The 25,165-nt window shown below is 37.2% G+C and overlaps 1 protein-coding gene and 1 long non-coding RNA gene across 3 annotated transcripts in view; one reads left to right on the top strand and one right to left on the bottom strand.

Annotated features, from left to right (window-relative positions):
• Nucleotides 1–437: 437 nt before the first annotated feature.
• LOC118765058 lies at nt 438–24,354 on the bottom strand. Its single transcript, XR_005000907.1, has 3 exons — nt 24,210–24,354; nt 13,352–13,367; nt 438–447 (listed from the first exon to the last, which is right to left on the bottom strand). It is a non-coding gene; the product is annotated as an uncharacterized LOC118765058 (long non-coding RNA).
• LOC115216771 overlaps nt 8,339–25,165 on the top strand; it is an 86,343-nt gene continuing 69,516 nt past the window's right edge. Inside the window, exon 1 of one of the 2 annotated variants that reach the window (XM_036506399.1) lies at nt 8,339–8,686. In XM_036506399.1, the coding sequence (XP_036362292.1) occupies nt 8,667–8,686 (20 nt within the window). In that variant the 5' untranslated portion in view covers nt 8,339–8,666. The remainder of the gene's footprint in view (nt 8,687–25,165) is intronic. The other variant, XM_029786339.2, reaches the window with a different exon arrangement.

Below are 25,165 nucleotides of genomic sequence, written 5' to 3'. Positions count from 1 at the left end.
CTGCTCAAGTATCGCTCCGAGCCCATGCTTACTAGCATCTGTAGTTATTTTTATTGGTAGATCTGGATCATAAAATTGTAGCACTGGTTTTCTGGTAATCATTTCTTTTAGCTTTTTTATTGCTTCGATTTGTGGTTTGTCGAATGACCATAACGTGTCACTCTGTAGAAGCTGGCGCAACGGTGCTGTGACTTCGGAGTAATTAGATAAAAATTTACATAGGTAATTTGTCATACCTAGGAATCTTTGTAATTCTTTTTTACTTGTTGGCAGTGGCATGTGAATGATTGCTTGTACTTTGGTTGGATCTTGTTTTATCCTTCGCTGGTTAATATATGCCCAAGTACTTGATTTGTGATTCATAGAAGATACACTTTGATTTATTTAACTTTAATCCGTGCTTTCGGATTCGATCGAAAACTTGTTGTAGTCTATTTGTGTGTTCTTCTAAAGTGTTGGACCAGATTATGATGTCATCCTGTGAATTTCTTGCTCCTTCTATGCCCTCTATTATTTTTGAAATTTCTTTTTGGAAAACTTCACTGGCGCTGTGAATTCCAAAGGGTAGTCGTGTGAAGCGTACCTTCCAAAAGGTGTGTTGAACGTTAAAAGATGGGAGCTTTCTTCGTCAACTGGAATTTGCCAGTATCCATTAGATGCATCGAGTTTTGAAAAATATTTAGGGTTATGCATTTGTGCAAAAATGTCCTCCGCTGTAGGGAGTTTGAAATGTTGCCTTTTTATGGCTTTGTTTAGATTCTTGGGGTCTAAACAGAGTCGGAGTTTTCCGTTGGCTTTTTCAACGATGACTAGGGAATTTACCCAGTCTGTAGGTTCACTAACAGTTTTATGATATCTAATTCTGTCATTCTTTTTAATTCTTTGTTGAGTTTTTCTTTTATAGAAAAAGGAACCGATCTTGGTGGATGAATTACAGGAGTTATTTGTGGATCCACTGTGATATGATGTGTTATTGACAAAGTGCCGATTTCTCCGAAACAGTCTTCATATTTTTCTAATATGTCGTTTGTGTTCGACGAATTTATTTTTGAAATTCTCTGAATCAGGTTCAGATCTTTAGCTGTCTTTGCATCTATAACTGCGTGCGAGTTTGTTTTTGCAACAATGAATTTTATTTGCTTTGATATTCTTTGTATTTAATGACTGCTGTGCATTTTCCTAGCACTTTTATAGCTGTGTTATTATAAGCTGATAATCGAGTTGAGGTTTTTTGCAGTTGTGGTTTTGGAATTATATTTCTATATTCTCTGAATGGCAGTACGGTTACGTCTGCTCCTGTATCTATTTTGAATGTTACATTCGAGTTGTTCACTTTTAGTTCGACCGTCCAAATGTCTTTTGGAGTCTTGAACTTTTCGATTTTGTGCACGCGGGAATTATTTGCAGTGATCATTTCGAGTGCATGTGTATCGTCATCTGATTCATCGTCGGTATGTATCTCTACTTTATGTACAAATTTTTTTGATTTGCACATTTTTGCATAGTGTCCTTGTTTCTTGCATTTTTCACATGTCTTGTGAAATGCTGGGCATTTATTTCTTTTGTGATTATAACCACAATAGTGACAGTTAGTGACGTAGTGTTGACTTGGCGCTTGAAACTTCGCGGGCTTTCTGTCACTTCCGCCTTGTTCGTTTTGATGTCTGTATTGCATATGGCGGGTTATTTGAGTTTTGGCGCCTTTTCTGTCGTGTGTTGACTATATACCCTCGAGATTTCGTTATCTCTTGTTTCGGATGTGGCCTTTAGCATCCTTGATTGGAGTCGTGTTTGCTCTGCACTCTGACCTGCTTGAATTGTTTTTTGTAGGTCTAAATTTGGTTCTCTCAATAATCTTTCTCTTAATCTCATGTCTCTGATTCCACATATCAGAATATCTTTGGTGAGACTGTCTGTGAGTTGCCGAATTCGCACTGTTGTGCCTTTTGGCGCAACTCTACTACGTACTCATCGAATTTTTGATGTTCCGCTTGTCCACATGTGAAGAATTTGTGTCTTAGGAAAGTTATGTTTTTCCTGGTTCACAATATGCATCGAATTTTTCGATTACTGTCTGAAGGTTCATTTCTTCGTCGGGTGAATCGAAATCCAGAGTGGAATGGATATCTCGGCCTTTAGAACCGATGCAAGTTAAAAACATTGAAGTTTTTACTTTGTCTGGCTTCATGTCACTTTCTGTTGCTATCAAAAAGAGATTGAATTCTTTTTTCCACTTTTTCCATGCTGCGGCTAGATTTTCTAGGTCTTTTGGATGCGGTAAATTTTCCATTTCGTCTTTGAAGTATGATTTCAACTTCTTTTTTCCTTTGGTTTCTGTATTTTGGGTTCTTTTAGTATTCTGACACCATGTTGTTGTTATATATATATAATGTATTGAGTATTAAAGGAAGTAGTGAGTACTTAGTATGAAAGATTAAGAAAATGAGAGAGACTGAAACAACGTGTTAACGATACAAGATACTTTATTCGACTGCCGTTGTCGTACAAGTTAATTGTTTTGGCGGGAAACAAAGTGAAAGTCCTTTTATCAAGGGAGACAATGGGCGACGTTGATTGTTCATGTTTGTTGTGATGATTATATAACATCGACCACTACCAAGCAATAAATAAGAACGGACACTTAAAAAAATGTATACATACTATTGATTTGGGAAATACTTCCAATCCATTTCTCTTTTACTCTTTTACTTGCTTCAGTCTTTTGACTGCGGCCATGCTGGAGCACCGCCTTTAATCAAGCAACTCGACCCCGGGACTTATTCTTTTGTAAGCCCAGTACTTATTCTATCGGTCTCTTTTGCCGAACCGCTAAGTAACGGGGACATAAACACACCAGCATCGGTTGTCAAGCAATGCTAGGGGGACAAACACAGACATACAAACACACACACGCATATATGTATATATATATATATATATATTATATATATATATATATATTATATATATATATATATATAATATATATACATATATACGACGGGCTTCTTTCAGTTTCCGTCTACCAAATCCACTCACAAGGATTTGGTTGGCCCGAGGCTATAGTAGAAGATACTTGCCCAAGGTGCCACGCAGTGGGACTGAATCCGGAACCATGTGGTTGGTAAACAAGCTACTTACCACACAGCGTCTATTCTTAAATCTTTTTCCAATACATATATATGCCTGCACACACACACACACACACACACACAAACAAGACATCGCAAGAAACACACACACACATATAATCACACATACAGCTGGAGACACTCAAAATAAAACATTTCAGTTCAAACCCACACACACGAAAAAGAACGAAAATCTTAATTCCTTTCTTAACAAGACATTCATCACAACATACACACTCATTAACAAACAGTTGGTCACATGTTGAAAGGACGTGCACCACAATACACACACACACACACCTGGACATAAAGCCCATTCAATAAATGTTTTCAAGCCACACTCGTGGCAGGAATCCACAGAGATTTTTTTTAGAAATTAACAACTACGCCTTGAACTCTATACCAAACTATATTTAAAGAAGACTTCAATGAAAAAACTTCAGACATGTTTTGACCACCAAACAGAAGACAAACTGTTTTTACTTAAAATTTGTATAAATTTCTATTAACTTTTGATAAGATGAAATTCATCAACGAAACCGGTAATATTTTATTCTTTCTTTATATAATTTTAAAATCATTTTATTAAATTCTTTCTAAATTGAAATGTCTTAGATTTACTTCTGTGGTTTTCCTCTTATATATATATATATGTGTGTGTGTGTGTGTATAGTCAATCCAAACATGAACAAGCAAGAAAAAACAACAACGCGAGGACGTAGAATAAGTACAGTGTTATTGGACGCTCAAGAAAGGAAAGAGGGTTTCACGTTTCGAGCGGAGCTCGTCATCAGAAATATAGAAAAGGTCCAAAGAAGGGAAGACGGAGAACGAAAATCGCCAACGATACACACGCGGTCACATATTGAAAAGAGCGGAAGGGAATGGGTCAAGAAAAAGTTCTTTCAAAGATATATGTGTGGGTATGTGCGTACGCGCAGGTCTCTCTGTATGTGTGTAATGATAGCACATGTATGTGCGTGTGTGTGTGTGTGTGTGGTTGTGGCTGATTATGTATGTGTGTGGTTGGACTTAGTATCGTTTAAGGTCACAGGAAGAAGTTATAGTAAGAATTTTGGTAGGAGTGGCTGTCTCTTGTGTGTCTACCTACACATGTACGTAGGAGAATGGTCAGGAGAAAGGTACTGGTAGTCTGAAGTATGTGTGTGTGCGTGTATGTATATGCAGTGTGTATGTGTTTTGTTTGCAGTGTGTGTGTGCGTGTATGTATGTGTGTGTACGTGTGAGCATGTGTGTACGCGTGAGGTTGTGTCTGTGGAGTAATTGTACGTTACTCTGTGCGTGTGTGCGTGTACGTGTATGTATGAGTGTGTGTTGTGTGTGTATGAGAGGTATGTGTGGGTTCATTTGCCTGTGTGTGCGTTGGAGTGTATGTGCGTGTATACATGGGTGTGTGTGCATGTGTGTATGTATGTTTGTGCATGTGTGTGTGTGTGAACGAGGGGTTATGTAGGGGTATAGGTGCGTTTTTTGCGCGTGTATGCTTGTGTGTTTGCGTGTGTATGTGCATGTAGTTGTGTGTGCGTATGTAGGTGTGCATACGTGAATGCGTGGGGTTGTGAGTGTTAAGTATGTGTGCATTCGTGTGTGTCCGTGCGTATGTGTGCGCATGTGTGTGTATGCGTCTATATGTGTATGTGTGTGTGCGTGTATGTATATATTGTGTGTGTGTATGTGAGTTTGTGTATGCGTGTGTGCGAGGGTTGTATGTGGGATATATATATATATGTATATATATATGTAGTGGAACTTGCATGCATGAAGTGGATTCGATCCACCATAGCCAAATTTAAATTAACACTGCTACACAACTTTTCCTACGATGGAACAATGATTTTTCTCTGACATCAGTTTTACATTTTCCAGATGCCTTTAGCTAGGCCGAAATAATGTCTTCACCACTTGACTCTTTCTAAGCTCTTCTACTTCATCAAAAGCTAGAATAGATAACAAGACCACCAACTAAATCTATTGTTCTCAATGATATATCTATCCTTCTGGATAGTTATATAAGCAATCACACCCCAAGCAAAAATCACTTAGTCACTGCGGTGACAACTCAGTGAGAACGAAGTCTGGCTGACCAGCTAGAACTTTGGTCAGAGGGAGAAATGAAGTTTACTGTCAGCAACGTCCCACACTCTCTCACTCTCACTAGCTCCAATTCTGTTCTATTACAACATCATTCTATCTCTCTCAACATTACTACTAAACAATGAAGAGAACCCAAACTCAAACATTCTACCGCATCTAACTTTCGCATGCTTTGGGATTTATCAACCTGCCCGTCGAGGCAAGGTATTGTAACGTAACGGTAAATAAGTACTTTCCTAAAACTTCATCCATTGTTCATCTTTTCACATCTTACAGTATGCAATAACAACAAATACCATATTGTTTACAAATTTTTATCGTCACACCAGCTAACTCCGGACATATAATTTTATTTACCAAATCAATCTCTGCCGTTACATATATATGAAAAAACAAGTCAAGATAGAAAATGCTAAAATAATTTTATAAAGAACATTTCAGTACCGGTTTCGGTTATTTGAGACCTTTTCAACTGTAACAATTAAAAAATTAAATTTAGAAAAATTAAAAGAAAAGTTTTTTTTAAAGAATATTTGTATAGTGTTCAAATATAAGTGTCAGTTTCCTTGTTTCTGCCTTTCTGGTAGGGAAGAAGAAGGGGGGGATGAAGAATTTGGGATTGCCTTGATTGTGGTTGGTCAGTGGTTGCTAGCAGTTTCTGCTGTTCAATTCATGAGAATATTTCTATTGAAAGGTTTGTTTATAGAATTTGCGTAGGTGTTATACTAAAAAGCATTAGCGATAAATTTAGGAAGACGGGGGGGGGGGAGAAGAAGAAGAAGAAGAAGAAGAAGAAGAAGAAAAAGGGAGAATATGAATGCGTGGAAGTAGTGGAATGTTGGATGACTTAAAGTTGGCACGTTGTGGGTTATAGCTGTGATTGGGGTTGATTTTTAATGGATCTTAGGAATGTAATATTTGCATGTGTATCTGTGTTATTCTAAAGCTGAGGTGAATATATCGTTTGTCGTAGATGCGTTCAGAAGGGGCCTGTATTTTGTAATAAAGAGAGTTTCTTTACTTATTCGTTGACTCGAGGTTGTATCGTCCCTGAACTGGTAGAGGGGGAAAATCCTGAAGCTTGGAGTTTTGTTGTTGGCGCAAATATCTATGTGTTGGCTGAATGCTATTTTTCTGTTTTGGGGGATTTTTATCTGGGATCTGTGCAGGGCCATTCTTTTACGTAAACTATATTTTGTTTGGCCTATGTATTGCTCTTGACACCCAGAGCAGGTTAGTGTGTATATCAGGTTCTCCGAAGCACATGTGAGGTTGCTTTTCACTGTGAACCGTTGTCCCTGTTTGAAGGAGAACTCTGATCCCTCAATTAGATAATCGCATATCCCGCAATTGGGTCTTCCACATTTTTTTACTGTCGGCTTCTGTGTTGATGAGCGTATTCGGGCTTGTGTTAGGAGACTTTTCATAGATTTGGGCTGTCTCTTGCTTTTTATGATCGTGTGTGTTTGGAGGATTAAGTTCATTCTGTGGTCTTTTTGTAGCAGGGGTATGTTTTGGAGGATGGTGTCGAAGGCTTCGTTGTTGAGAGGGTTGTGTGTGGAGATGTATGGTAAGGCTTTTGGTTGCAAAGTTCGACTTTTGGAAGATTATCCAAAACAACAACAGAGCGGATATATACGAAAAATGGCTCAACCGGACACCGTTAATCCTCCCACGTAAATTCCAGATCAAAACTATTACAGAGGAACCAGAAACACAAAGACGCCTCGGGGAGAGAATGGCACTGGAAAAAAATGAAAATGGAAATAGAACTTCTAAAATTGAGGGCCCAAACGAATGAGGACAAAGTAAAATCCACCGATGAAGAGATCAACCAAGAAATTCGCAAATGACCCAAGGCCCGGATCAAGAGGAGGGGAGGAAGAATTTGGGAGTGCCTTGATTGTCGTATTTTGAGTGGTCAGTGGCGGCTAGCAGTTGCTGTTCAATTCATGAGAATATTTCTTTTGAAAGGTTTGTTTATAGAATTTGCGTATGTGTTATACTAAAAAGCTTTAGTGATAACGATAGGAAGTAGAAGGGGGAGAAGAAGAAGAAGAAGAAGAAGAAGAAGAAGAAGAAGAAGAAGAAGAAGAAGAAGAAGAAGAAGAAGAAGAAGGGGAGAAGAAGAAGAAGAAGAAGAAGAAGAAAGAAGAAGAAGAAGAAGAAGAAGAAGAAGAAGATATATATATATATGAAGTATATTTACCACTTAAATGTGGCTACACACTTAAGTTGCAAATATACAATATGCATTGTGGTGCAGCTACTGTTTATACCTCGTTCAGAGATTTATTTTATATATATATATATATATATATCTTTTATCTTTTACTTGCTTCACTCATTAGACTGTGGCCACGCTGGGACACCGCCTTCAACATTTTTTTAATCGAATGAACCGATCCCAGTACTTATTTTTTTTTTTTTTATAAGCTTGGTACTTATTCTATCCGTCTCTTTTTCCGCGTTGCTAAGTTACAGGGACTTAAACACACTGACACTGGTTGTTAAGCGGTGGTGGGGGGACAAACACAGACACGCACACACACACACACGCACGCACGCACGCACACACACACACACACACACACACACACACACAACACACACACACACACACACACACACACGACAGGCTTCTTCCAGTTTCTGTCTACCAAATTCACTCACAAGGCTTTAATCGGCCCGAGACTATAGTACATGACAATTGTCATAGGTGCCACGCGGTGGGATTGAACCCGAAATCATGGGGTTGGGAAGCAGATTTCCATTTGAAAGCTTCTTTTCAAATATAATCATAATTGATCAAACCGCTGGCCATTCAAAAATTTGTGAAACTAAAACCAGTTATAAATTGAAATTGTGCGGATCGAATTTAAACAATCTTCTGCCTACAAAAAAAAAGAAAGTAATCTTATTTCTCTCAACCTCTGCCGTCCTGTTTCGAGAAATAAGTTGTCACATAAATAATGAAAGCAAACAGGATACCTTTGAGTGTGACCTAGTAAAGAATGTGTGACAATTTTTAATATTTTAAATGTTGTTTTGGGGGTGAGGGATGGTTCGATTCAACTGCAACAATATTGAATGACATTTAAACCAGGAAGAGAATAAGGACAGTAGTTTGCTGTGAGTGATTTCTGGTGCCAGTAATGATAGTTTCGGTGAGACTATCATGTATCTATATATAAAGTTAATGTTTCACTTCATTTCCACTCATTTTAGTGATTATTTCCGCTCAAGGAGGAAACGCTCAAGGAGGAAAGTTTAATAAATGAGAGAATAAGAATAGCTGCACATGTGATTTTAACAGAACCTCCAACGAAGTTAACAGGGCATCAACACTTTTCGTGGCTAAGAAAAAGTTTACCAAATTAGCCATTCTCTTGCCGAGTGTGAGAAAAGGAAACTTTCGAAATGAAATCCTTTAGTTTGAGGTAAGTGAAATAATGAACATTTATTTTTAAAAGATATCCAAATATCACCATATTTTGATACCATTCAGTGTTTAGTAGGTAAAGAGCTCTAGCTGCACATGCAATAATATAGTTCTAAGCATTTCTAAAGAAACAGAATCGTCATGACTAGAATGCCTTTCATCACAGTTGGTTCAATACAGTTAGACCCAGTCACAAATTCCTTTGCATGCAATAAAATATTTCAAATAAGAAAAGTCATTTTTTTTTCAAAAAGAATTTCTTTTTAAAAAATGGTTTTTTTTTAACTTTTAAAATGGAAATATTTTTTTTTTCTAATTCATATCACTTTATTTTCAGTCATTCATTTCGAAGTATGTTCCATTTCATGACTCTATTTATTATGGTTTCAATTACATATGGTTAGCATGTGATTTAGAACTAAGTGAAAATTACATAAATCCTACTTAGCAACTTCTCAGCGTTTGTCTGGGAGAGAAATTAACTTGTGTGTATTTACTGGGTTGAGGAGTCAGAAGTTGCTTTTAAATAAACAATTCTATTTCTCTATGAACCAAACCAGAATGTACTAAATAAAAATGTGTTTCTGGGTATACAAATATGAAAACGAACAAACATATGTTTAAACTTGTGCTGCAATTGCTTCAAGACCCATGCAGTGCGATAACTTCATGACAGTTTCGAATTCAACATTTGATATTTATCTACTGATAAAACAGCTGCATTAAAAAATAAGGGTTTTATATCTAAGATTCAGAATAAATTAAAACCGTCCCTTCCTTAGGTTAATCTTTCCTAAAGCTCTGAGATTTAAAAAAATACGATGCTTAACTGTAGCTTCTGTGATATGAGAGAATTTCGCTCTAGGACACAATGCTAGTATAAGGCATTGTAGATTTGGTAATTACCTAGAGCCGAGTTAAGGCAATGCCGGACCTGCCGCGTATACTATAATGAAACCTTAAATTAAAATACATATTCAATTATTCATTCATTCATCATCATCCTTCAACATTCGTTTTGCATACTGGCATGGGTTGGATTGTTTGACCAGAGCTGGCTAGCAGGAGAGCTGCACCAGGTTCCAGTCTGATTTAGTTTGGTTTCTACGATTGGATACCCTTCCTAACACCAACTACTTTACAAGGTGTGATGGGTGCTTTTTACGTGACATGGCACGGGCGCTTTTACGTGGTGCTATTTTACGTGGTCCCGGCACAGGGCTCTTGCAAACCAATCCTCTTCGGCAGTGGGAGCTGCGTTAACACTTCTGTTGTGGAGAACTTATCTTCTTGAGTACAACAAGGTGACAAATATCTTGGTCCTTTGTCATCTCTTTAAGATTCAGTGTCTTGAGATCGTCCTTCAGTACTTCGTCCCATGTCTTCCTAGGTCTCCCTCTTCCATGAGTTTCATCCACTTTGAGTGATCGGCACTCATTTAATGAAGCTGTCGATATCCATCCGCACCACATGACCAAACCAGCGCAGTCTTCTCTCTTGCACATTGCGTTTAATTCCTCTTATGCCCAACTTTTCACTCAAAACACTAGCACTTTGTCGCACATGCACACTTACATTGCACATACAGCGGAACATATTTGTCTCATTCCCTTCTAACTTTCGCATGTCGTCTGCATTCAGGGCCCTCGTCTCACTACCATGTAGAATTGCAGTCCATATATATACATCATACAATCTTTTTTTCACTCGGGGAGAGAGATCTTTGGCTGCCAGAGGTAAAAGCTCCCTGAATTTTCTCCATCCTATTCTTATTCTACCTATTACACTTTCTGAACATCTTCCCCCATTACTAATGTGGTCCCTTAAAGAGCAAAAGATATCCACTCCCTCTAAAGCCCTCCGGTATATTAGAGAAAATCAATTTCCCGAATCTCTGTAGTTTTTATGGATCCTGTGCATCTTCCACACACGAACACCACTTTCTCTGATAGCCTTCCTATCATTTCACTGCACCTGTTGTGTGTCCATAGCTTGCACTGTATACACCGTATAGAATTCCTGCCTGTACCTTTCCTACAGATTGAACAGGGTCATTTACCTGAAGGGGGAAGGGTCCCATCTGTTTTCTTACTTACTAAAACTTTAGTCTTTGCTAAGTTAACCTTAAATCCTTAGATTCTAGGTTCTGTGCGTGTCCTGGGTATCGACATGAGTGATGATATCTCTTTCCAAGTGCACATTACCACGATGGCGATAAAGTGCAGACAGCTGACTGGATGGATCCTGACAACCTTCAGAATCAGAGAGAAGGAAACCATGATGGCCCTCTGGAGGACATTTTGTCCCCAGCCTGCTGGACTACTGCTTCCAGCTATGGTCACCTCACAGTGAAAATTAACAGCAGACCTTGAAGCAATCCAGCGACGATTCACAAAGATCGTCTCATTGCAACAGCTCAGCTACTGGGAAAGACTAAAACAGCCAAGACTCTACTCTTTGGGGGGAAGGCGAGAGAGATATGCAGTAATATACACCTGCAAGATCTTGGAATGGATTGTGCCAAATTTTGGCATTGAATGCTACACAAATGCCAAAACGGGTCGCCACTGCACAGTGCCAAAAATCTCAGCAATGCCATCGCATTTCAGGAACAGCTGGGGTTTCAGGGGCTGAGCCTGAGGGACCTACACAAGGTGAATATAGGGTTTTTTTCAAATCAAATCTGGATCTCTTCCTGTCGAGAGTCCCAGATGAACCTACCTTGCGGCAGGAGGCGCAAATGAGGGAAACGATATCAAATTCTCTAATTCACCAAATGTCACATATCAGAGGAGGCTCTCAATGATAACAGTGTAGCAAAACGGCAGTGCCCCAGCGTGGCTGCAGCTTTGAGTTGAAACCGATGAAAGATTTAAAGATATATTACATGTATGTGTGTGTGTGCGCGCGCGCTACTCATTAGTATCCTTATTATAATTATATATTTTGTATCAATTGTTACCGATATGGTTTTATTACATGCTAGCTACTTGATAAAATCTTATAAAGATTTTATCTCTCTCTTTCTCTTTCTCTTTTACTTGTTTCAGTCATTTGACTGCGGCCATGCTGGAGCACCGCCTTTAATCGAGCAACTCGACCCCGGGACTTATTCTTTGTAAGCCCAGTACTTATTCTATCGGTCTCTTTTTTGCCGAACCGCTAAGTGACGGGGACGTAAACACACCAGCATCGGTTGTCAAGCGATGCTAGGGGGACAAACACAGACACACAAACACACCACACACACACACACCACATATATATATATATATATATATATATATATATATATACGACAGGCTTCTTTCAGTTTCCGTCTACCAAATCCACTCACAAGGCATTGGTCGGTCCGGGGCTATAGCAGAAGACACTTGCCCAATATGCCATGCAGTGGGACTGAACCCGGAACCATGTGGTTGGTTAGCAAGCTACTTACCACACAGCCACTCCTGCGCCTATCCTGATTATATATATATATATATATATATATATAATATATATATTATATATATATATATATATATATATATATATATATATATATATATATATATATATATATATATATATATATATATATATTATAATAGGATTAGCTCATATACGAGTAGGTATATATTTGTAAAAAATGAAGTTCGAAAATGCTGCTGTATTATACAAGTTGATGACGTCTAGCTCTGCTAGAATGGACAGGATACAAACAGGGGACAGTCATTAGTCAGAATATTGATGACGTCCTTTTCTGCTTGACTAGTCACCTAACAAGTACAGACAGGGGGCAGATCTAATGTAGCTATAAGTCGTGATTGGGCAGAATCTGGGCAGAATCTAACGAAGCGACTGGTCAAAACAGGAAACAAACAAGAGGCAGTTATAATGCAGCGATTGGTCAAAATAATGATGACGTCCCATTCTGCTTGACTAAAGCCACCTAACGAAACGATTGGTCAAAACGTTTCGTTAGGTGGCTTTAGTCAAGCAGAATGGGACGTCATCATTATTTTGACCAATCGCTGCATTATAACTGCCTCTTGTTTGTTTCCTGTTTTGACCAGTCGCTTCGTTCCGGGTTCAGTCCCACTGCGTAGCACCTTGGGCAAGTGTCTTCTACTATAGCTTCGGGCCGACCAAAGCCTTGTGAGTGGATTTGGTAGACGAAAACTGAAAGAAGTCCGTCGTATATATGTATATATATGTATATATGCATGTGTGTATATGTTTGTGTGTCTGTGTCCCCCCCCCCCAACATCGCTTGACAACCGATGCTAATGTGTTTACGTCCCCGTAACTTAGAGGTTCGGCAAAAGAGACCGACAGAATAAGTACAAAGAATATGTCCTGGGGTTGATTTGCTTGATTAAATGCGGTGTTCCAGCATGGCCACAGTTAAATGACTAAAACAAGTAAAAGAGCAATGGTATTCCCTCGAGGCGATCTTTCGCTTTGACTCTCAGAACTGTCATCCGAATCAAGTGTTTTTGTTCGTTAATATCTGTAAAAGATTTTTTTCTATTTACTTTTGTTTTCAAGTGAAAGAGAGGAGAAAGTGAGGGATGTATAAACGTGTATATGAAATGGATGTGTGCGGGCGTGAGAGAAGAGAGAGAGAGAGAGAGAGAGAGAGAGCCACTTACACATACATGAGAACACACACGTTCACTCTCTCTCTCTCTCTTCTTCACACACACGTCTAGTTCTTATACGCGTACATACATGTTTCACTTTCTCCTCTCTTTCACTTTAAAACGAAAGTAAATAAATAGAAAATCTATACGGGAATTAACGAACTCTAGATAACAAGCGAAAGATCGCCATTCACTTGAAAATAAAAAAAACATTAAAATATTGTCTGTTTAAAGAAAGCTAAAATTTAAATGCTTACTGTACCAACAACTTACATTCTTGGGCAATCTTTCGTCTCTAGTAGACCTTTCCGTCGATTTCCGTAAAAACTTAATTTATTTTTACATATGGGCTTGCGGGAACTTTTGAAGTAATGAGAGCGAAAGAGACTAAGAGAAAGCGATTGTATGACGAGGGAAGTTCTTTTGAAGTTACCGTGCATGGCAAGCATTGATGTACATGTGTGTGTGTGTGTGTGTGTGTGTGTGTGTGTGTGTGTGTGTGTGTGTGTGTGTGTGTGTGTGTGTTTGATGGGGTGTGAGAGACAAACAGTATGTTGTGTAAGTGAAGTGCTTCTGTTAGTGTGTGTGAAGAGACAGAGTAATGTGTGAAAGAAAGAGATAACTGAAATTTTTTACTCGGTGTATGTGTATATGTATGTATATTACTTCAAAAGTTCCTGCAAGCTCATATGTAAAAAAAAATTTTTTTTTACGGAAATCGACGGAAAGGTCTACTAGAGACGAAAGATCGCCCATTCTTGAAATCACATTCAGTTAAAAAGTCGATGTTTCTGTTTTTTTATTGTTAGAGAGCGCGAAGACTATGTGTGTGTTATATGTCACAGATAGCGGACGTGCGTTTATGTTGATTGACACATTATATGTGTGTATTCTGTATGTATGTGTGTTGACATCACGAAAGCCTTGTTTTGTTTTGGGTTTTTTTTTGTTTGTTTTGTTTTTTGTTTTGTTTGTTTTGTTTTTTGTTTTGTTTTTTCATCAAAAAATATCAAAGAAAATTTGTATTTAATCGTTTTCATTAATTTGCGCTGCACCGCCGAAGGTAAATATGAAAATATATATGCCAAAAAGAATTAAGATAAAATATACTATTTCTGGGATATTTCGGGTACACACAAACACCTATAGAGTTTTAGTATTATTAAGAAAAATGGGACTAATGCAGTTTCGCACCTCTTGAAAAATGCATTTTTTTCGAAAAAGCTTTTTCGGATCCCTACGTTTTAGATGTCAGAGATTACGAATATGCAAAAAAAAAACAAAAAAAAAAAACAGTAACACCGTCTTCTATAGGACCGCCACATTTAGTTGACAAATATATTTTAGGAATAAACGGACCGGGATAAATAGATAGACAGATAAATAAATAAATGGATGAAAAAGTTCAAAATTTTAAATTGGGGGAGGAGTGAAATTTGAGCCCCTTATTAAACATTAATGTTTGTTTCTCATAAAATGGAGTATATTCAGTTTACGTTAAATTATTATTTACGATTATTTACGGCAAACACAAGTAAAACGCAAATTATTTTCACTTTAATGTTTTTGTCTGTATTTAATTTCGATTTGGACATGTTCGTCAATTCGCTACGATGTTTTTAAAGTAAACAAAATCAAACATTTTAATTGGGTGGGGGTGAAATAAAAAAGCAAAATTTGGATCTTTTCTTTTTGAAAGCCAGATTTTTCAGATTTTTCTAGTTAACTAAATAATTTGAAACTTCGTATACTGGTAGAATGTGTCAAAAGAAAACAATAATTTCAACTAGTTTTTTTGACAAAAATGTATTTTATAAGTTTAAACGTAGTTTAAATCTGCGAATTTTAACCAATCGTATTGTCTGTTTTCATTTGAAATTATTAGCTGCATAGTGTTACTGTGACGTAAACAGCTATTTTGTGAGTGGGAAAGCAGTAAGCAAACAGCTGTGGTAGATGTGGTTATCATGGCAGTGGGTGGGGTGACAGTGGATGTGTATGATGGCAGCAATTATAGTGTTGGTGTTTTTGTAGAGGGGGTGGTGGTGGTGGCGGCAGTGATGATGATGGTAATGATGATGATAGTAGTAGTAGCATTGATTATGTTAGGATGTCTCATGGATGGTAGTGTTGGTGTGTGTGTGTGTATGTGGATCAAAACAGTTTGATTCAAATTCTGTGGTACTTATATATTCATACATACATATACATGTAGATGTATATAACATATATATATATATTGTATGTAACATCTTTTATATATATATAATGTATGCATCTATAATACACACACATTATAAATATATACACATATATGCATATGCATTAGAATATGTGTGTTGTACATACATATATATATATATATAATATAATATATATATATATATATATATATAATATATATATATATATATATATTATATATATATGTTTGTATACATGTGTGTGTAACTATTTAGGATCTACACAAATTTTATATATACTCCACGAAGTTTACGATAAGCGGAGATGTTTACATTTAGCTATTTACATGTTTACGTTAACTACGTCACAAAATAGCTGTTTACGTCACAGTAACAATATTTTGAGAGGCAGTAAATAATATGAGGCCGAAAGAAAGAATGCCATTGGTTAAAATTCGAATTATTAAACAACGTTAAACTTAGAAATTACAATTCCGTTTTCATTTTGGTTTACAATTATGTTTTCTTTTGACACATTCTACCAGTATACGAAGTTTCAAATTGTTTAGTTAACTAGGAAAATCTGGCTTTCAAAAAGAAAAGATCCCCAAATTTTTTTTGCATATTCGTAATGTCCGATATGTAAAACGTAGGAATCCGAAAAAAATTTTCAAAAAGAGGCATTTTTCAAGGAGAGGGGCGAAACTGCCCCATATATATATATATATATCGTCGGCGGCGGCGGCGGCGTTTTATCGTGCGTCCGATAATTCATTTGTCTTCTTGATCGCTTCTCCTCCTCTGTCCGTGTTTATGCCTCTGATGACTAACGAGACCGATTCTTGCATAGAAGCGTCTGCTGCAAAGTTCACAAGGGATCCTTGGTGCAGGCTTTGGTTGTTGCAGCCTCCATGTTCTTATCGTTTCTCCTCTGACGTTCAGCTTCAAAATGATCTGTCACAGTGGAGATGGAATGATGCCGGCCGGGCCTGTCCTGAGCTTCAATGTCCCAGGTTTTGGGATCGATTCCAGTCAGTTTTAGGCTTTGCTTCAGCTGGTACTTGGGACAGCCATGGAGTCTTTTTCCAGTGGAAAGTTCACCATATAAAATTTGACGAGGTAGCCTGGTCTATTTCATTCTTGCTACGTGGCCTTCTCATCTCAGACCATGTTTCAGGATGGTGGCCTCGACGCTTCTGCTTTTCATTCTTTCTAAAACAGAGACATCGGTCACATAGTCATTCCATTTGGTATTCATAATGGAGCGAAGCTTCTGTTGGTGAAATCACTCTAGTTTTTTTGACGCTACTTCGGTAAAGAGTTCAGGTTTCACAACCATAGAGGAGAGTGGAGATCACGACTGCTTGGTAGACATTCAATTTTGTTTGGTGGTTCAGATCTTTGTTCTTAAAAACCTTTTTCGTGATTCCATCAAACGCGATGCCAGCCGCTCTTAATCGGTTCTCCACGTCCTTTTCCGACGTGCACTTGTTCGAAAGCAAAAGTCCTAAGTATGAAAAGTGGTCTACTTTCTCCAGTGGCGTCTCTGAGATGGTAATGATGAGGTCTGGAGTTTCCTGACATAGAAAAGGTTGTGCCAGGATTTTTGTCTTTTTGATGTTGACTTTTAGACATTGGTGACTTTTAAGCATTGGTGAAGTTATTCACCGACTGTTGAAGCTGTTCACTGGAGTGGCAGGCCGCTGCGTTGTCATCAGCATACTGAAGTTCAGTGATCTTTTACTTCCTGGTCAGTCTTCATGACTTTAATCTGGCAAGGTTCAAACATCCCCCACTGTCATATCGGTACCTAATGTTGACTCCTGGATTGTCCGAAGGCAGTTCATGAAACATTGTTGCACGGTACAGGAAGCAGAGCGTCGGAGCCAAAACGCATTCTTGTTTTAATCCCCCAGTGATGGAAGATGGCTCCAGTCATACCGTCATGTAATCCTTGTACTAGGGAAATGAATTGATTGGGGCAGCCGAAGCGTCGGCGGACCTTCTACATTGCAGGCCTTGGGACGGTATCAAAGGCCTTTTCGAGGTCGTAGAAAACTAGAGATATTTTTGTTGTTCTCTACTCTTTTCTTGCATTTGTTGAACACAAAAGATCATGTCAGTTGTCCCTCTGGATGGTCGAAATCCACATTGTGATGCGGATAGGACTTCCTCCGCGATGACTTGGAAACGATTCAGAAGGAACCTTGCAAAGATTTTCCTTGCGGTGGAGAGCAGTGAAATGTCACAATAGTTCCTACAGATCTTTCTATCTCCTTTTTTGAAGATTGTGATGATAACAGTGTCTTTGAGGTCTATGGGAACATGACGGTTCTTCCACAATCAGAGAATCAGTGTGAAGAGATTGATGTTTAATATTAGCACACTGTTTTAGAAGTTCCACTGGGATGTTGTCTGGGCCAGGGGGCTTTCGCTGCTTCATGCGGTTGAGGGCAATCTGGTACTCTTCGTAGAATGGTGGCGTGTTTATCCAGTGCCGAGTTGGATGCATGGCTACGTTTTTCAAGAAATCTTCCGCCACGTTGGAGTCTTGGTTCAGAAGACTCGAGAAGTGCTTTCTCCAGCGTTGAAAGATATTTTATGGGTCAGTCAAGATGGTGTTGAAGTCTACTGATTGAAGAGACCCTGTTGATGATCGCACGGGCCCAAAAAGTTCCTTCGTTCCTGTGTAGAAGCGTCTGAGTTCACTGGTGTCAGCATACACTTGAAGTTCAACGGCTTTTTGTTGCCACCAGTTGTTCTGCATCTCTCTCAATTTTGTTTGGCATCGTCTTTTGAGGTCTTGATATCTCACCTTCTTGTGCCGCGATCTTGGATCTTGCTCCTGAGAGAGGCGGGCTTGCCGTTTTGCATCGATCAGCTGGCTGATTTCTTAATCATTGTCATCAAACCAATCCTGATGTCTTTTTGCTGTACCCGAGGATGTTTTCGGCCACTTCAGTGTTGTTTTCTTTATGGTGCTCCATTTCTTATCCATACCCTGGTTGTCAGATGAGATGGATTGAAGGTGTTTGAGAATAGAAGATACATAGAGGGAGCTGATCTCTGGGTTGTTAATCTTCGATATGTCAAATTTTCTTCTGACTAGTTTTGTTTTTCCAGTCTTTGGTTTGTTGTTAACCATTATTCGAAGGCGAGTGATGACTAGACGATGGTCTGTCCAGCAATCGTCAGTGCTGTTAGCGTGATGAGGAGGTTTTTCTGTCTCGTTGCTGGATGATGGAGTGGTCCAGGAGGTGCCAGTGTTTTGACGATCCAACCATGACTGAGAGGAGCGGGAGTACATGGCTACCCGTTGTCTTCAAGAAAAAATCTCAGATAGACATGTTTTACTGAGGGCAGCGATGTTGATGTTAAATCTCGCTAGTTCTTTGGAGACAAGAGCTGTTCTATGTTCTGGTTTCTCCGTGTTTTGAAGATCTAGGAGCATCCGCACGTTCCATATAACAATGGCTAACTTAATTAATCTAATTTCTGTTGATCGAGCCAAGATTCTGTGGTGACATGCGATGTTTTAGTCCGCCTTTTCTAGGGCCTTCTCCGTTCAGGGTGAGCAGCGGTGTTCCCAATGACGTGAGATTGTTTAGGGTGGAGATCTTCTTACCAAGGGGGTTCCAACGCACTATGGCCACAGAATCCTACCTGGGCACTACCGAGACTAACATGCGTAGCCAGTCTGTCTGGTATCACCCTCTTACTCTAGGATCAATCGTTGAGTTCGGAGATCTAACTCCCTTTGCTTGATCCACTGCGATTTTGCTCGGCGTCATGGGTCTTCATCTTAAGCATAACATAATGCTGGAGGTATTATATACATACATACATACATACATACATACATACATACATACATACATACATACATACATACATATATATATATACTTATCTATAATATAAATCCCGTTCTATCTGTGTGTATGTGTAAAAGATTATAACAGCCATATTTTTCAACTGATTTTCTCCAAACTGGGAACATACATTACTTATGTTCCAGAGATGGTTTTAGACTCTTAACATTTTTCACATAATGAGTAACGGGCCTCCTGGGGGAAGAAATCGCCCGTTCCTGGTTTACGTGGAGAAGAGAGGTAACTCTTTGCGAAGTAACTTTCAGAAATTGATTGTCTCCCTTACATCCATTGATCATAAAAAAAGAAAAATATTGCTTTTTATATTAGATCACGTCTTTGAAAGTTTTTAAAATATTTACTTCTAGTTTTCTAGCGTCAGTGAGTCTATATATCTCTATCTATATCTCTCTATCCATCTATCACTATCTATCTCTTTCTCTCTATATCTTTCTATCTCTCTGTACCTATCTGTTTATATCTTATCTATCTATATCTATCTTATTTGTCTAACTAGCTAACTAGCTCTCTCTCCCCCTCTCTCTATATCTCACTCACTCTCTATTGTTTTCACTTTCATGTTTAAGGCGCTATTGTTTTCACTTTATGTTCAATCGCTATTGTTTTCACTGTAAGTTTTCAATCGCTATTTGCAAACAACAATGACAAATTACTGACAGAAAGAATTTCACTGATAAAGTAATTTTATACATAATTTACTGACACACGTAACTTCATAAATTTTAGTTCAATCCATACACTTCGTTAAATTTGTTTGCAAATTTTGTTATTTACTTTTGCGACGTTTTGTAGTTTCTTTGTTGTTGACGGAATTACTGATAAAATAAGTTCATAATTTACTGACAGAAGTAACTTCAAAAATTTCACTTATTTCCGTACAGTTAGTTAATTTATCTAAAATTTTCTCATTTACTTTTGCAACTGTTTTGTACCTTTCTGTTGTTAACGGCTGTTTTCTGGTTCCTTCGATATTAGCTCTTTGGTTCACTGACAAATTTCGCTTCAACCCGTACAATTGTTTGTTTTCCATAAAAATTTCTTATTTACTTTCTGTCCGTCGTATTAAGAAATGTAATTTCTGTTACCCTGTTATTTTCATTGTTTTCTATCTTCTGTACCCGTGTATTTCTGCCTAGACGGAAAGTGTCAAATTTGTCTACACTGTCAAGGTCAGCCAAAAGAATATTTCTGTCCATGGAAAGAGAGACAGCTGCAGAAAGGGAAGCGTATCAAGAAACGAAGAGACTGTGCACTACAAAAGCCAGAGCATCTCAAAGCGATGAACAGAGGTATGCACGGCTGACATGGAATAGGATCTTCACTGCAGAACGAAGAGCAGATGCAACAGCTCAGAGAAGCAACTTCTATGAAGCAGCTTTCAATTATGATCCAGCAGCCCTTTATGCAGATTACACAAGATTTTCTATTGGTGCAATGACAGCTGAGTGCATACATTATAAAGCAAGGAAGTGGCCTAGCGAGACACCTGCACGGTGCTGCAGTGGTGGAAAGGTTAAACTCCCTGCAATCCCCCAACCTCCAGAGCCATTGAAGAAACTGTTGTCATCAATTGACCAAAATTCCAAGCACTTTCAAAACAAAATTAGACAATACAGATGGCATCATTTGGAGGTACAACAGATTTAACTGAACCAGAGTTCATGCAAACTTTCAAGATCCAAGGTCAGATTTATCATCGGAGTGGCTCTCTACTACCTCTGTCAAATGAATCACCAAAATCGACCTTTCATTGTTTATAATCTGTACCTGTTTTTTGGTTACGAAATAAGCTACACAAAACGTGGTTTTGAATTACGTGTATTTACTTTATATACATATATGAGTTGAAAACTTTCTTATAACATTTCATTTAACGTCTATGTTCCATGCTGGCATGGGTTGGAGAGTTGTTAATGTAGAAAGTTGGTATCTCAGTTACTAGCAGTTGAGACCTGCGTAATCTAGACAGCATTTTAAAATTTCATCATTCTCTTTAAACCGGGCAACGCCTTCTATATATATGTATGTATGTATGTATGTATGTATGTATGTATGTATGTATGTGTGTATATATATATATATATATATATAATATATATATATATATATATATATATATATAATATAATAAAATATTAGGGAATAAATCCAAACTTACAGGGAAAAATCAGATTTAGGATTGAATCCAATTTTATAGTAAAATATTATATTAAATTAGAGATAAAATCACTATTAGGCAAATCATACAATGAAAAACTTAAGCCAATACATATGATTAATTAATTTATATTATTTAAATATATATCAAAATTATTAAAAAAGATAATTAGTATAACACTACGATCGTTTCATGGCTGTCCAATTCTTAAAATTTCGAGTTACAGTCATTCTTCAGGTGGTTTAAATATTTAACTTAGCGAGGTTTAATCAATGATTAAACCTCGCTAAGTTAAATATTTAAATTACTGTAACTCGAATGACTGTAACTCGAAATTTTAAGAATTGGACAGCCATGAAACGATCGTAGTGTTATACTAATTATCTTTTTTAATAATTTTGATATATATTTAAATAATATAAATTAATTAATCATATGTATTGGCTTAAGTTTTTCATTGTATGATTTGCCTGATAGTGGTTTTATCTCTAATTTAATATATATATATATATATATATATATATATATATATATATATATATATATATATATATATATATACAAATAAGAAAATGGAGGAACAAATTCATTTCAATCATCAACTTACAGATATTACCATTTCATCCTGGTAGGTATGGGTATATCTTTCATTGATGAATTGATCCAAATTTTCTCCATCTTACCAACAGTATTCATCCTGAGGAATCGATTATAGTGGGTTACCCTCATAACCCCTATCTCACTTTGTAGTATTAAGTTAATTTTTTGAGGAATTTGCTTTGCTAATGCTTGTGTGCATGAAGTATCTATACAATACTTAAAGTGTTGTTGGTGTAAGTGCGTGCATTCAAGTATAGTACATCGATTCCTCAAGATAAATACTGTTGATAAAATGGAGAAAATTTGGATCAATTCATCAATGAAAGATATACCCATACCTACCAGGATGAAATGGTAATATCTGTAAGTTGATGATTGAAATGAATTTGTTCCTCCATTTTCTTATTTTTTCCCGCGCACATCATCATGTACAAACCGAACGAGGAACCAATGTATATTTGTTACGTATTTCTTGGTGCTCTTAATCATGACTCGTTTGAAACCAGATTATAACATTACCAGGGCCGCAGCCACATCACTTTACCCCGCTAAAATAGTTAAGAGTACTAAGTTAACTAAATACATCGTCCTAAGAATAACATAGGACACCAAAAGTAAAAATCAAGCGAAGAAACTTAGAATATTAATGGAAACCAGATAATATGTAACAGAATAAAAAATAATAGTGATATTTGATCATTAATTAGATTAAATTAAATTTAAAACTTCAGTACTTTCTAGTAAATGCATTAGTGTTAGCAACTTGGCTGACCTAAATGATAATATATTTTGGTATTCCTTGGAATATATTGACCTTATCCATTTTTGTCTATTTTAGTCTAGGCTAGTAAAAGTTTAACTACGGCAAAAAATCTTACTGTATCATCAACCTTATTTGACTTACTTTTTATAATGATTATACTTTCCTTTACCCATTACTGGATTTGGACTGGTTCTATGATGTTCTATGTTCTACATTCTTCGCAGTGTGATTGCTCTGAGGAGGGTGTGCTTGCGTCGATCTTCTAGATTTATGTAATACTCTAGTCCAGTGGTTCCCAAACTTTTTAGAGTCGTGACCCACTATTTATCACACCAGTTTATGACGACCCACTTAACTCTACTGAGTATCTCGATAGACAGCAGTTAATCAAATCTAATGCGTAATTTTATAACCTTTTGCGACCTACTAAGATTCCGTTCGCGACCCATCTGCGGGTCGCAACTCATAGTTTGGGAACCACTGTTCTAGTCAATTAACTGTGGATCAATTGAAGTAGAGTATTAACGCATCATTGTATAACGTAACACTGGCTCATCTCAAACGCGTGTAAGCAAATTATGGATTATAAATTATGAATTAAAAATATATAGTTGTCCATTTTTCTTTATATTTGATACTATACTCTGAAATTTTCAAAAGTGAACTTTGAATTTATAAATTGAACAGTAGTACAATTGTGATTGCATGGAGTACAAGGTTCATAGCGGTTACCACTCGCCGATCTAGTTTACCAAGTGCTGTTATTACACAGTGCTAAAAAAAAAAGGACTCGCCTATTCCTTTAAGTTTGTTGTGTGTGTTTTTGTAGATCCCATTATATGCTAAACTTCTTGAATGTTCTGTATATTATGTGATTACTTTAACTGTAATCCTGTGATTAGGCGTGTTGTTTCTGATTTTATCAACCTCACTTTCTCAGGATTGGTACTTGAAGCACTAAATCACATATCCAAGTGCTCAAATAATCATTGGTAAAATCTAAAGTTAAAACCTGGATGAAATGTCTGCGAGTCTCGTGGATGAAATTCCTCACAAGTCTGGTGTAAATTTCCTTTTTTTTTTTTTACTTTAACATTATGTTGACATACGCTGGGTAACTGATCGCAATGTCTCTAATCATTATATCTAGTCTGTTGGGCTTGTGTTTTATTGAAGTCTTAACGGAGACATTTCACAGATATTCTTTCGAATTATGGCCTCCACATCATCATAGCATCTTATATTTGCCCTCTTAGGATTATCGTTTCTATGAATTTTCTTAAATAATATTCTAACCTTAATTGAATAATTAAACATAATCTTAATAAAGAACCAAAATTCCATCAAATAAATAAATTAACAGGTGATGGTAAATCAATCAATGCCCCATTTACAATCTGCAAAACAGGATGACTTTTCCGTAATGAACTAAACATACTTATATTTATGCCTGATAAATATATTTATGCCTTATATGCCTGATAGATAAGTAACACTGTGAATACATTTTCGGCCAGCTACTTATGGTTTGACATCGCCAACTTTAATTTCACAAAATCTGCATTGGTTGTCGCATCCTTATTCCTTTTTGCATCAGCTATTTTTGTGACTATTTCCTGCTTCCTAAGCATATCCTTCAGAGTGAAAGCTAATATCCTGGTTACTAATCCAGGATAGACTACTCTGGTTGTCAATATTGCTGTCACTTTGAAACCTTCTGGGAATATAGCCGTGCATGACCTTTTGCTGGTATGTAACAGCCTCTCTCCCGATAACTCGCTGCAGTGAAGTTGTGCAAGTTCTTTGCGTGTATAACCTAGTCTATCAGTTAGTAAATACTTTCTGAGAAGCTCCTTTATTGGCCTCACATATGCAAGCTTAATTCATAAGTGAGCTTGGATATTTAGTTGGTAGATGATGTCGAAGGGTATGATCCGATATTCAAAGGCTGTTTGAATCGATATTAAGTTTCTGCAGCCTTGATTTCATTTTAAATAAATGCAGTCTATATAACTGTTAATGCAAAAATTCCTGGCACTGTTCAGCAATTTTCGGGTTTTAATACCAATAACCCGGATCTCATCCAGCATCCACTCGAGTAGTTCAAATATTGGTATGAGCACCTGCACGGTATCAATGTGAATATATATAATCTAGATGTGGAAGCATCAATACATACTTCCATTGTTTTCAAATACCGAACTTATTACATATCTATACTTCATAGAGTTAGAATTGAACATGAAAAGGTT

This window comes from Octopus sinensis, linkage group LG10, assembly GCF_006345805.1.
Source record: "Octopus sinensis linkage group LG10, ASM634580v1, whole genome shotgun sequence".
NCBI classification, from domain to species: Eukaryota; Metazoa; Mollusca; class Cephalopoda; order Octopoda; family Octopodidae; genus Octopus; species Octopus sinensis.
The sequence above is the reverse complement of the archived record's forward strand: the minus strand, read 5'-3'. Positions and strand labels throughout refer to the sequence as shown.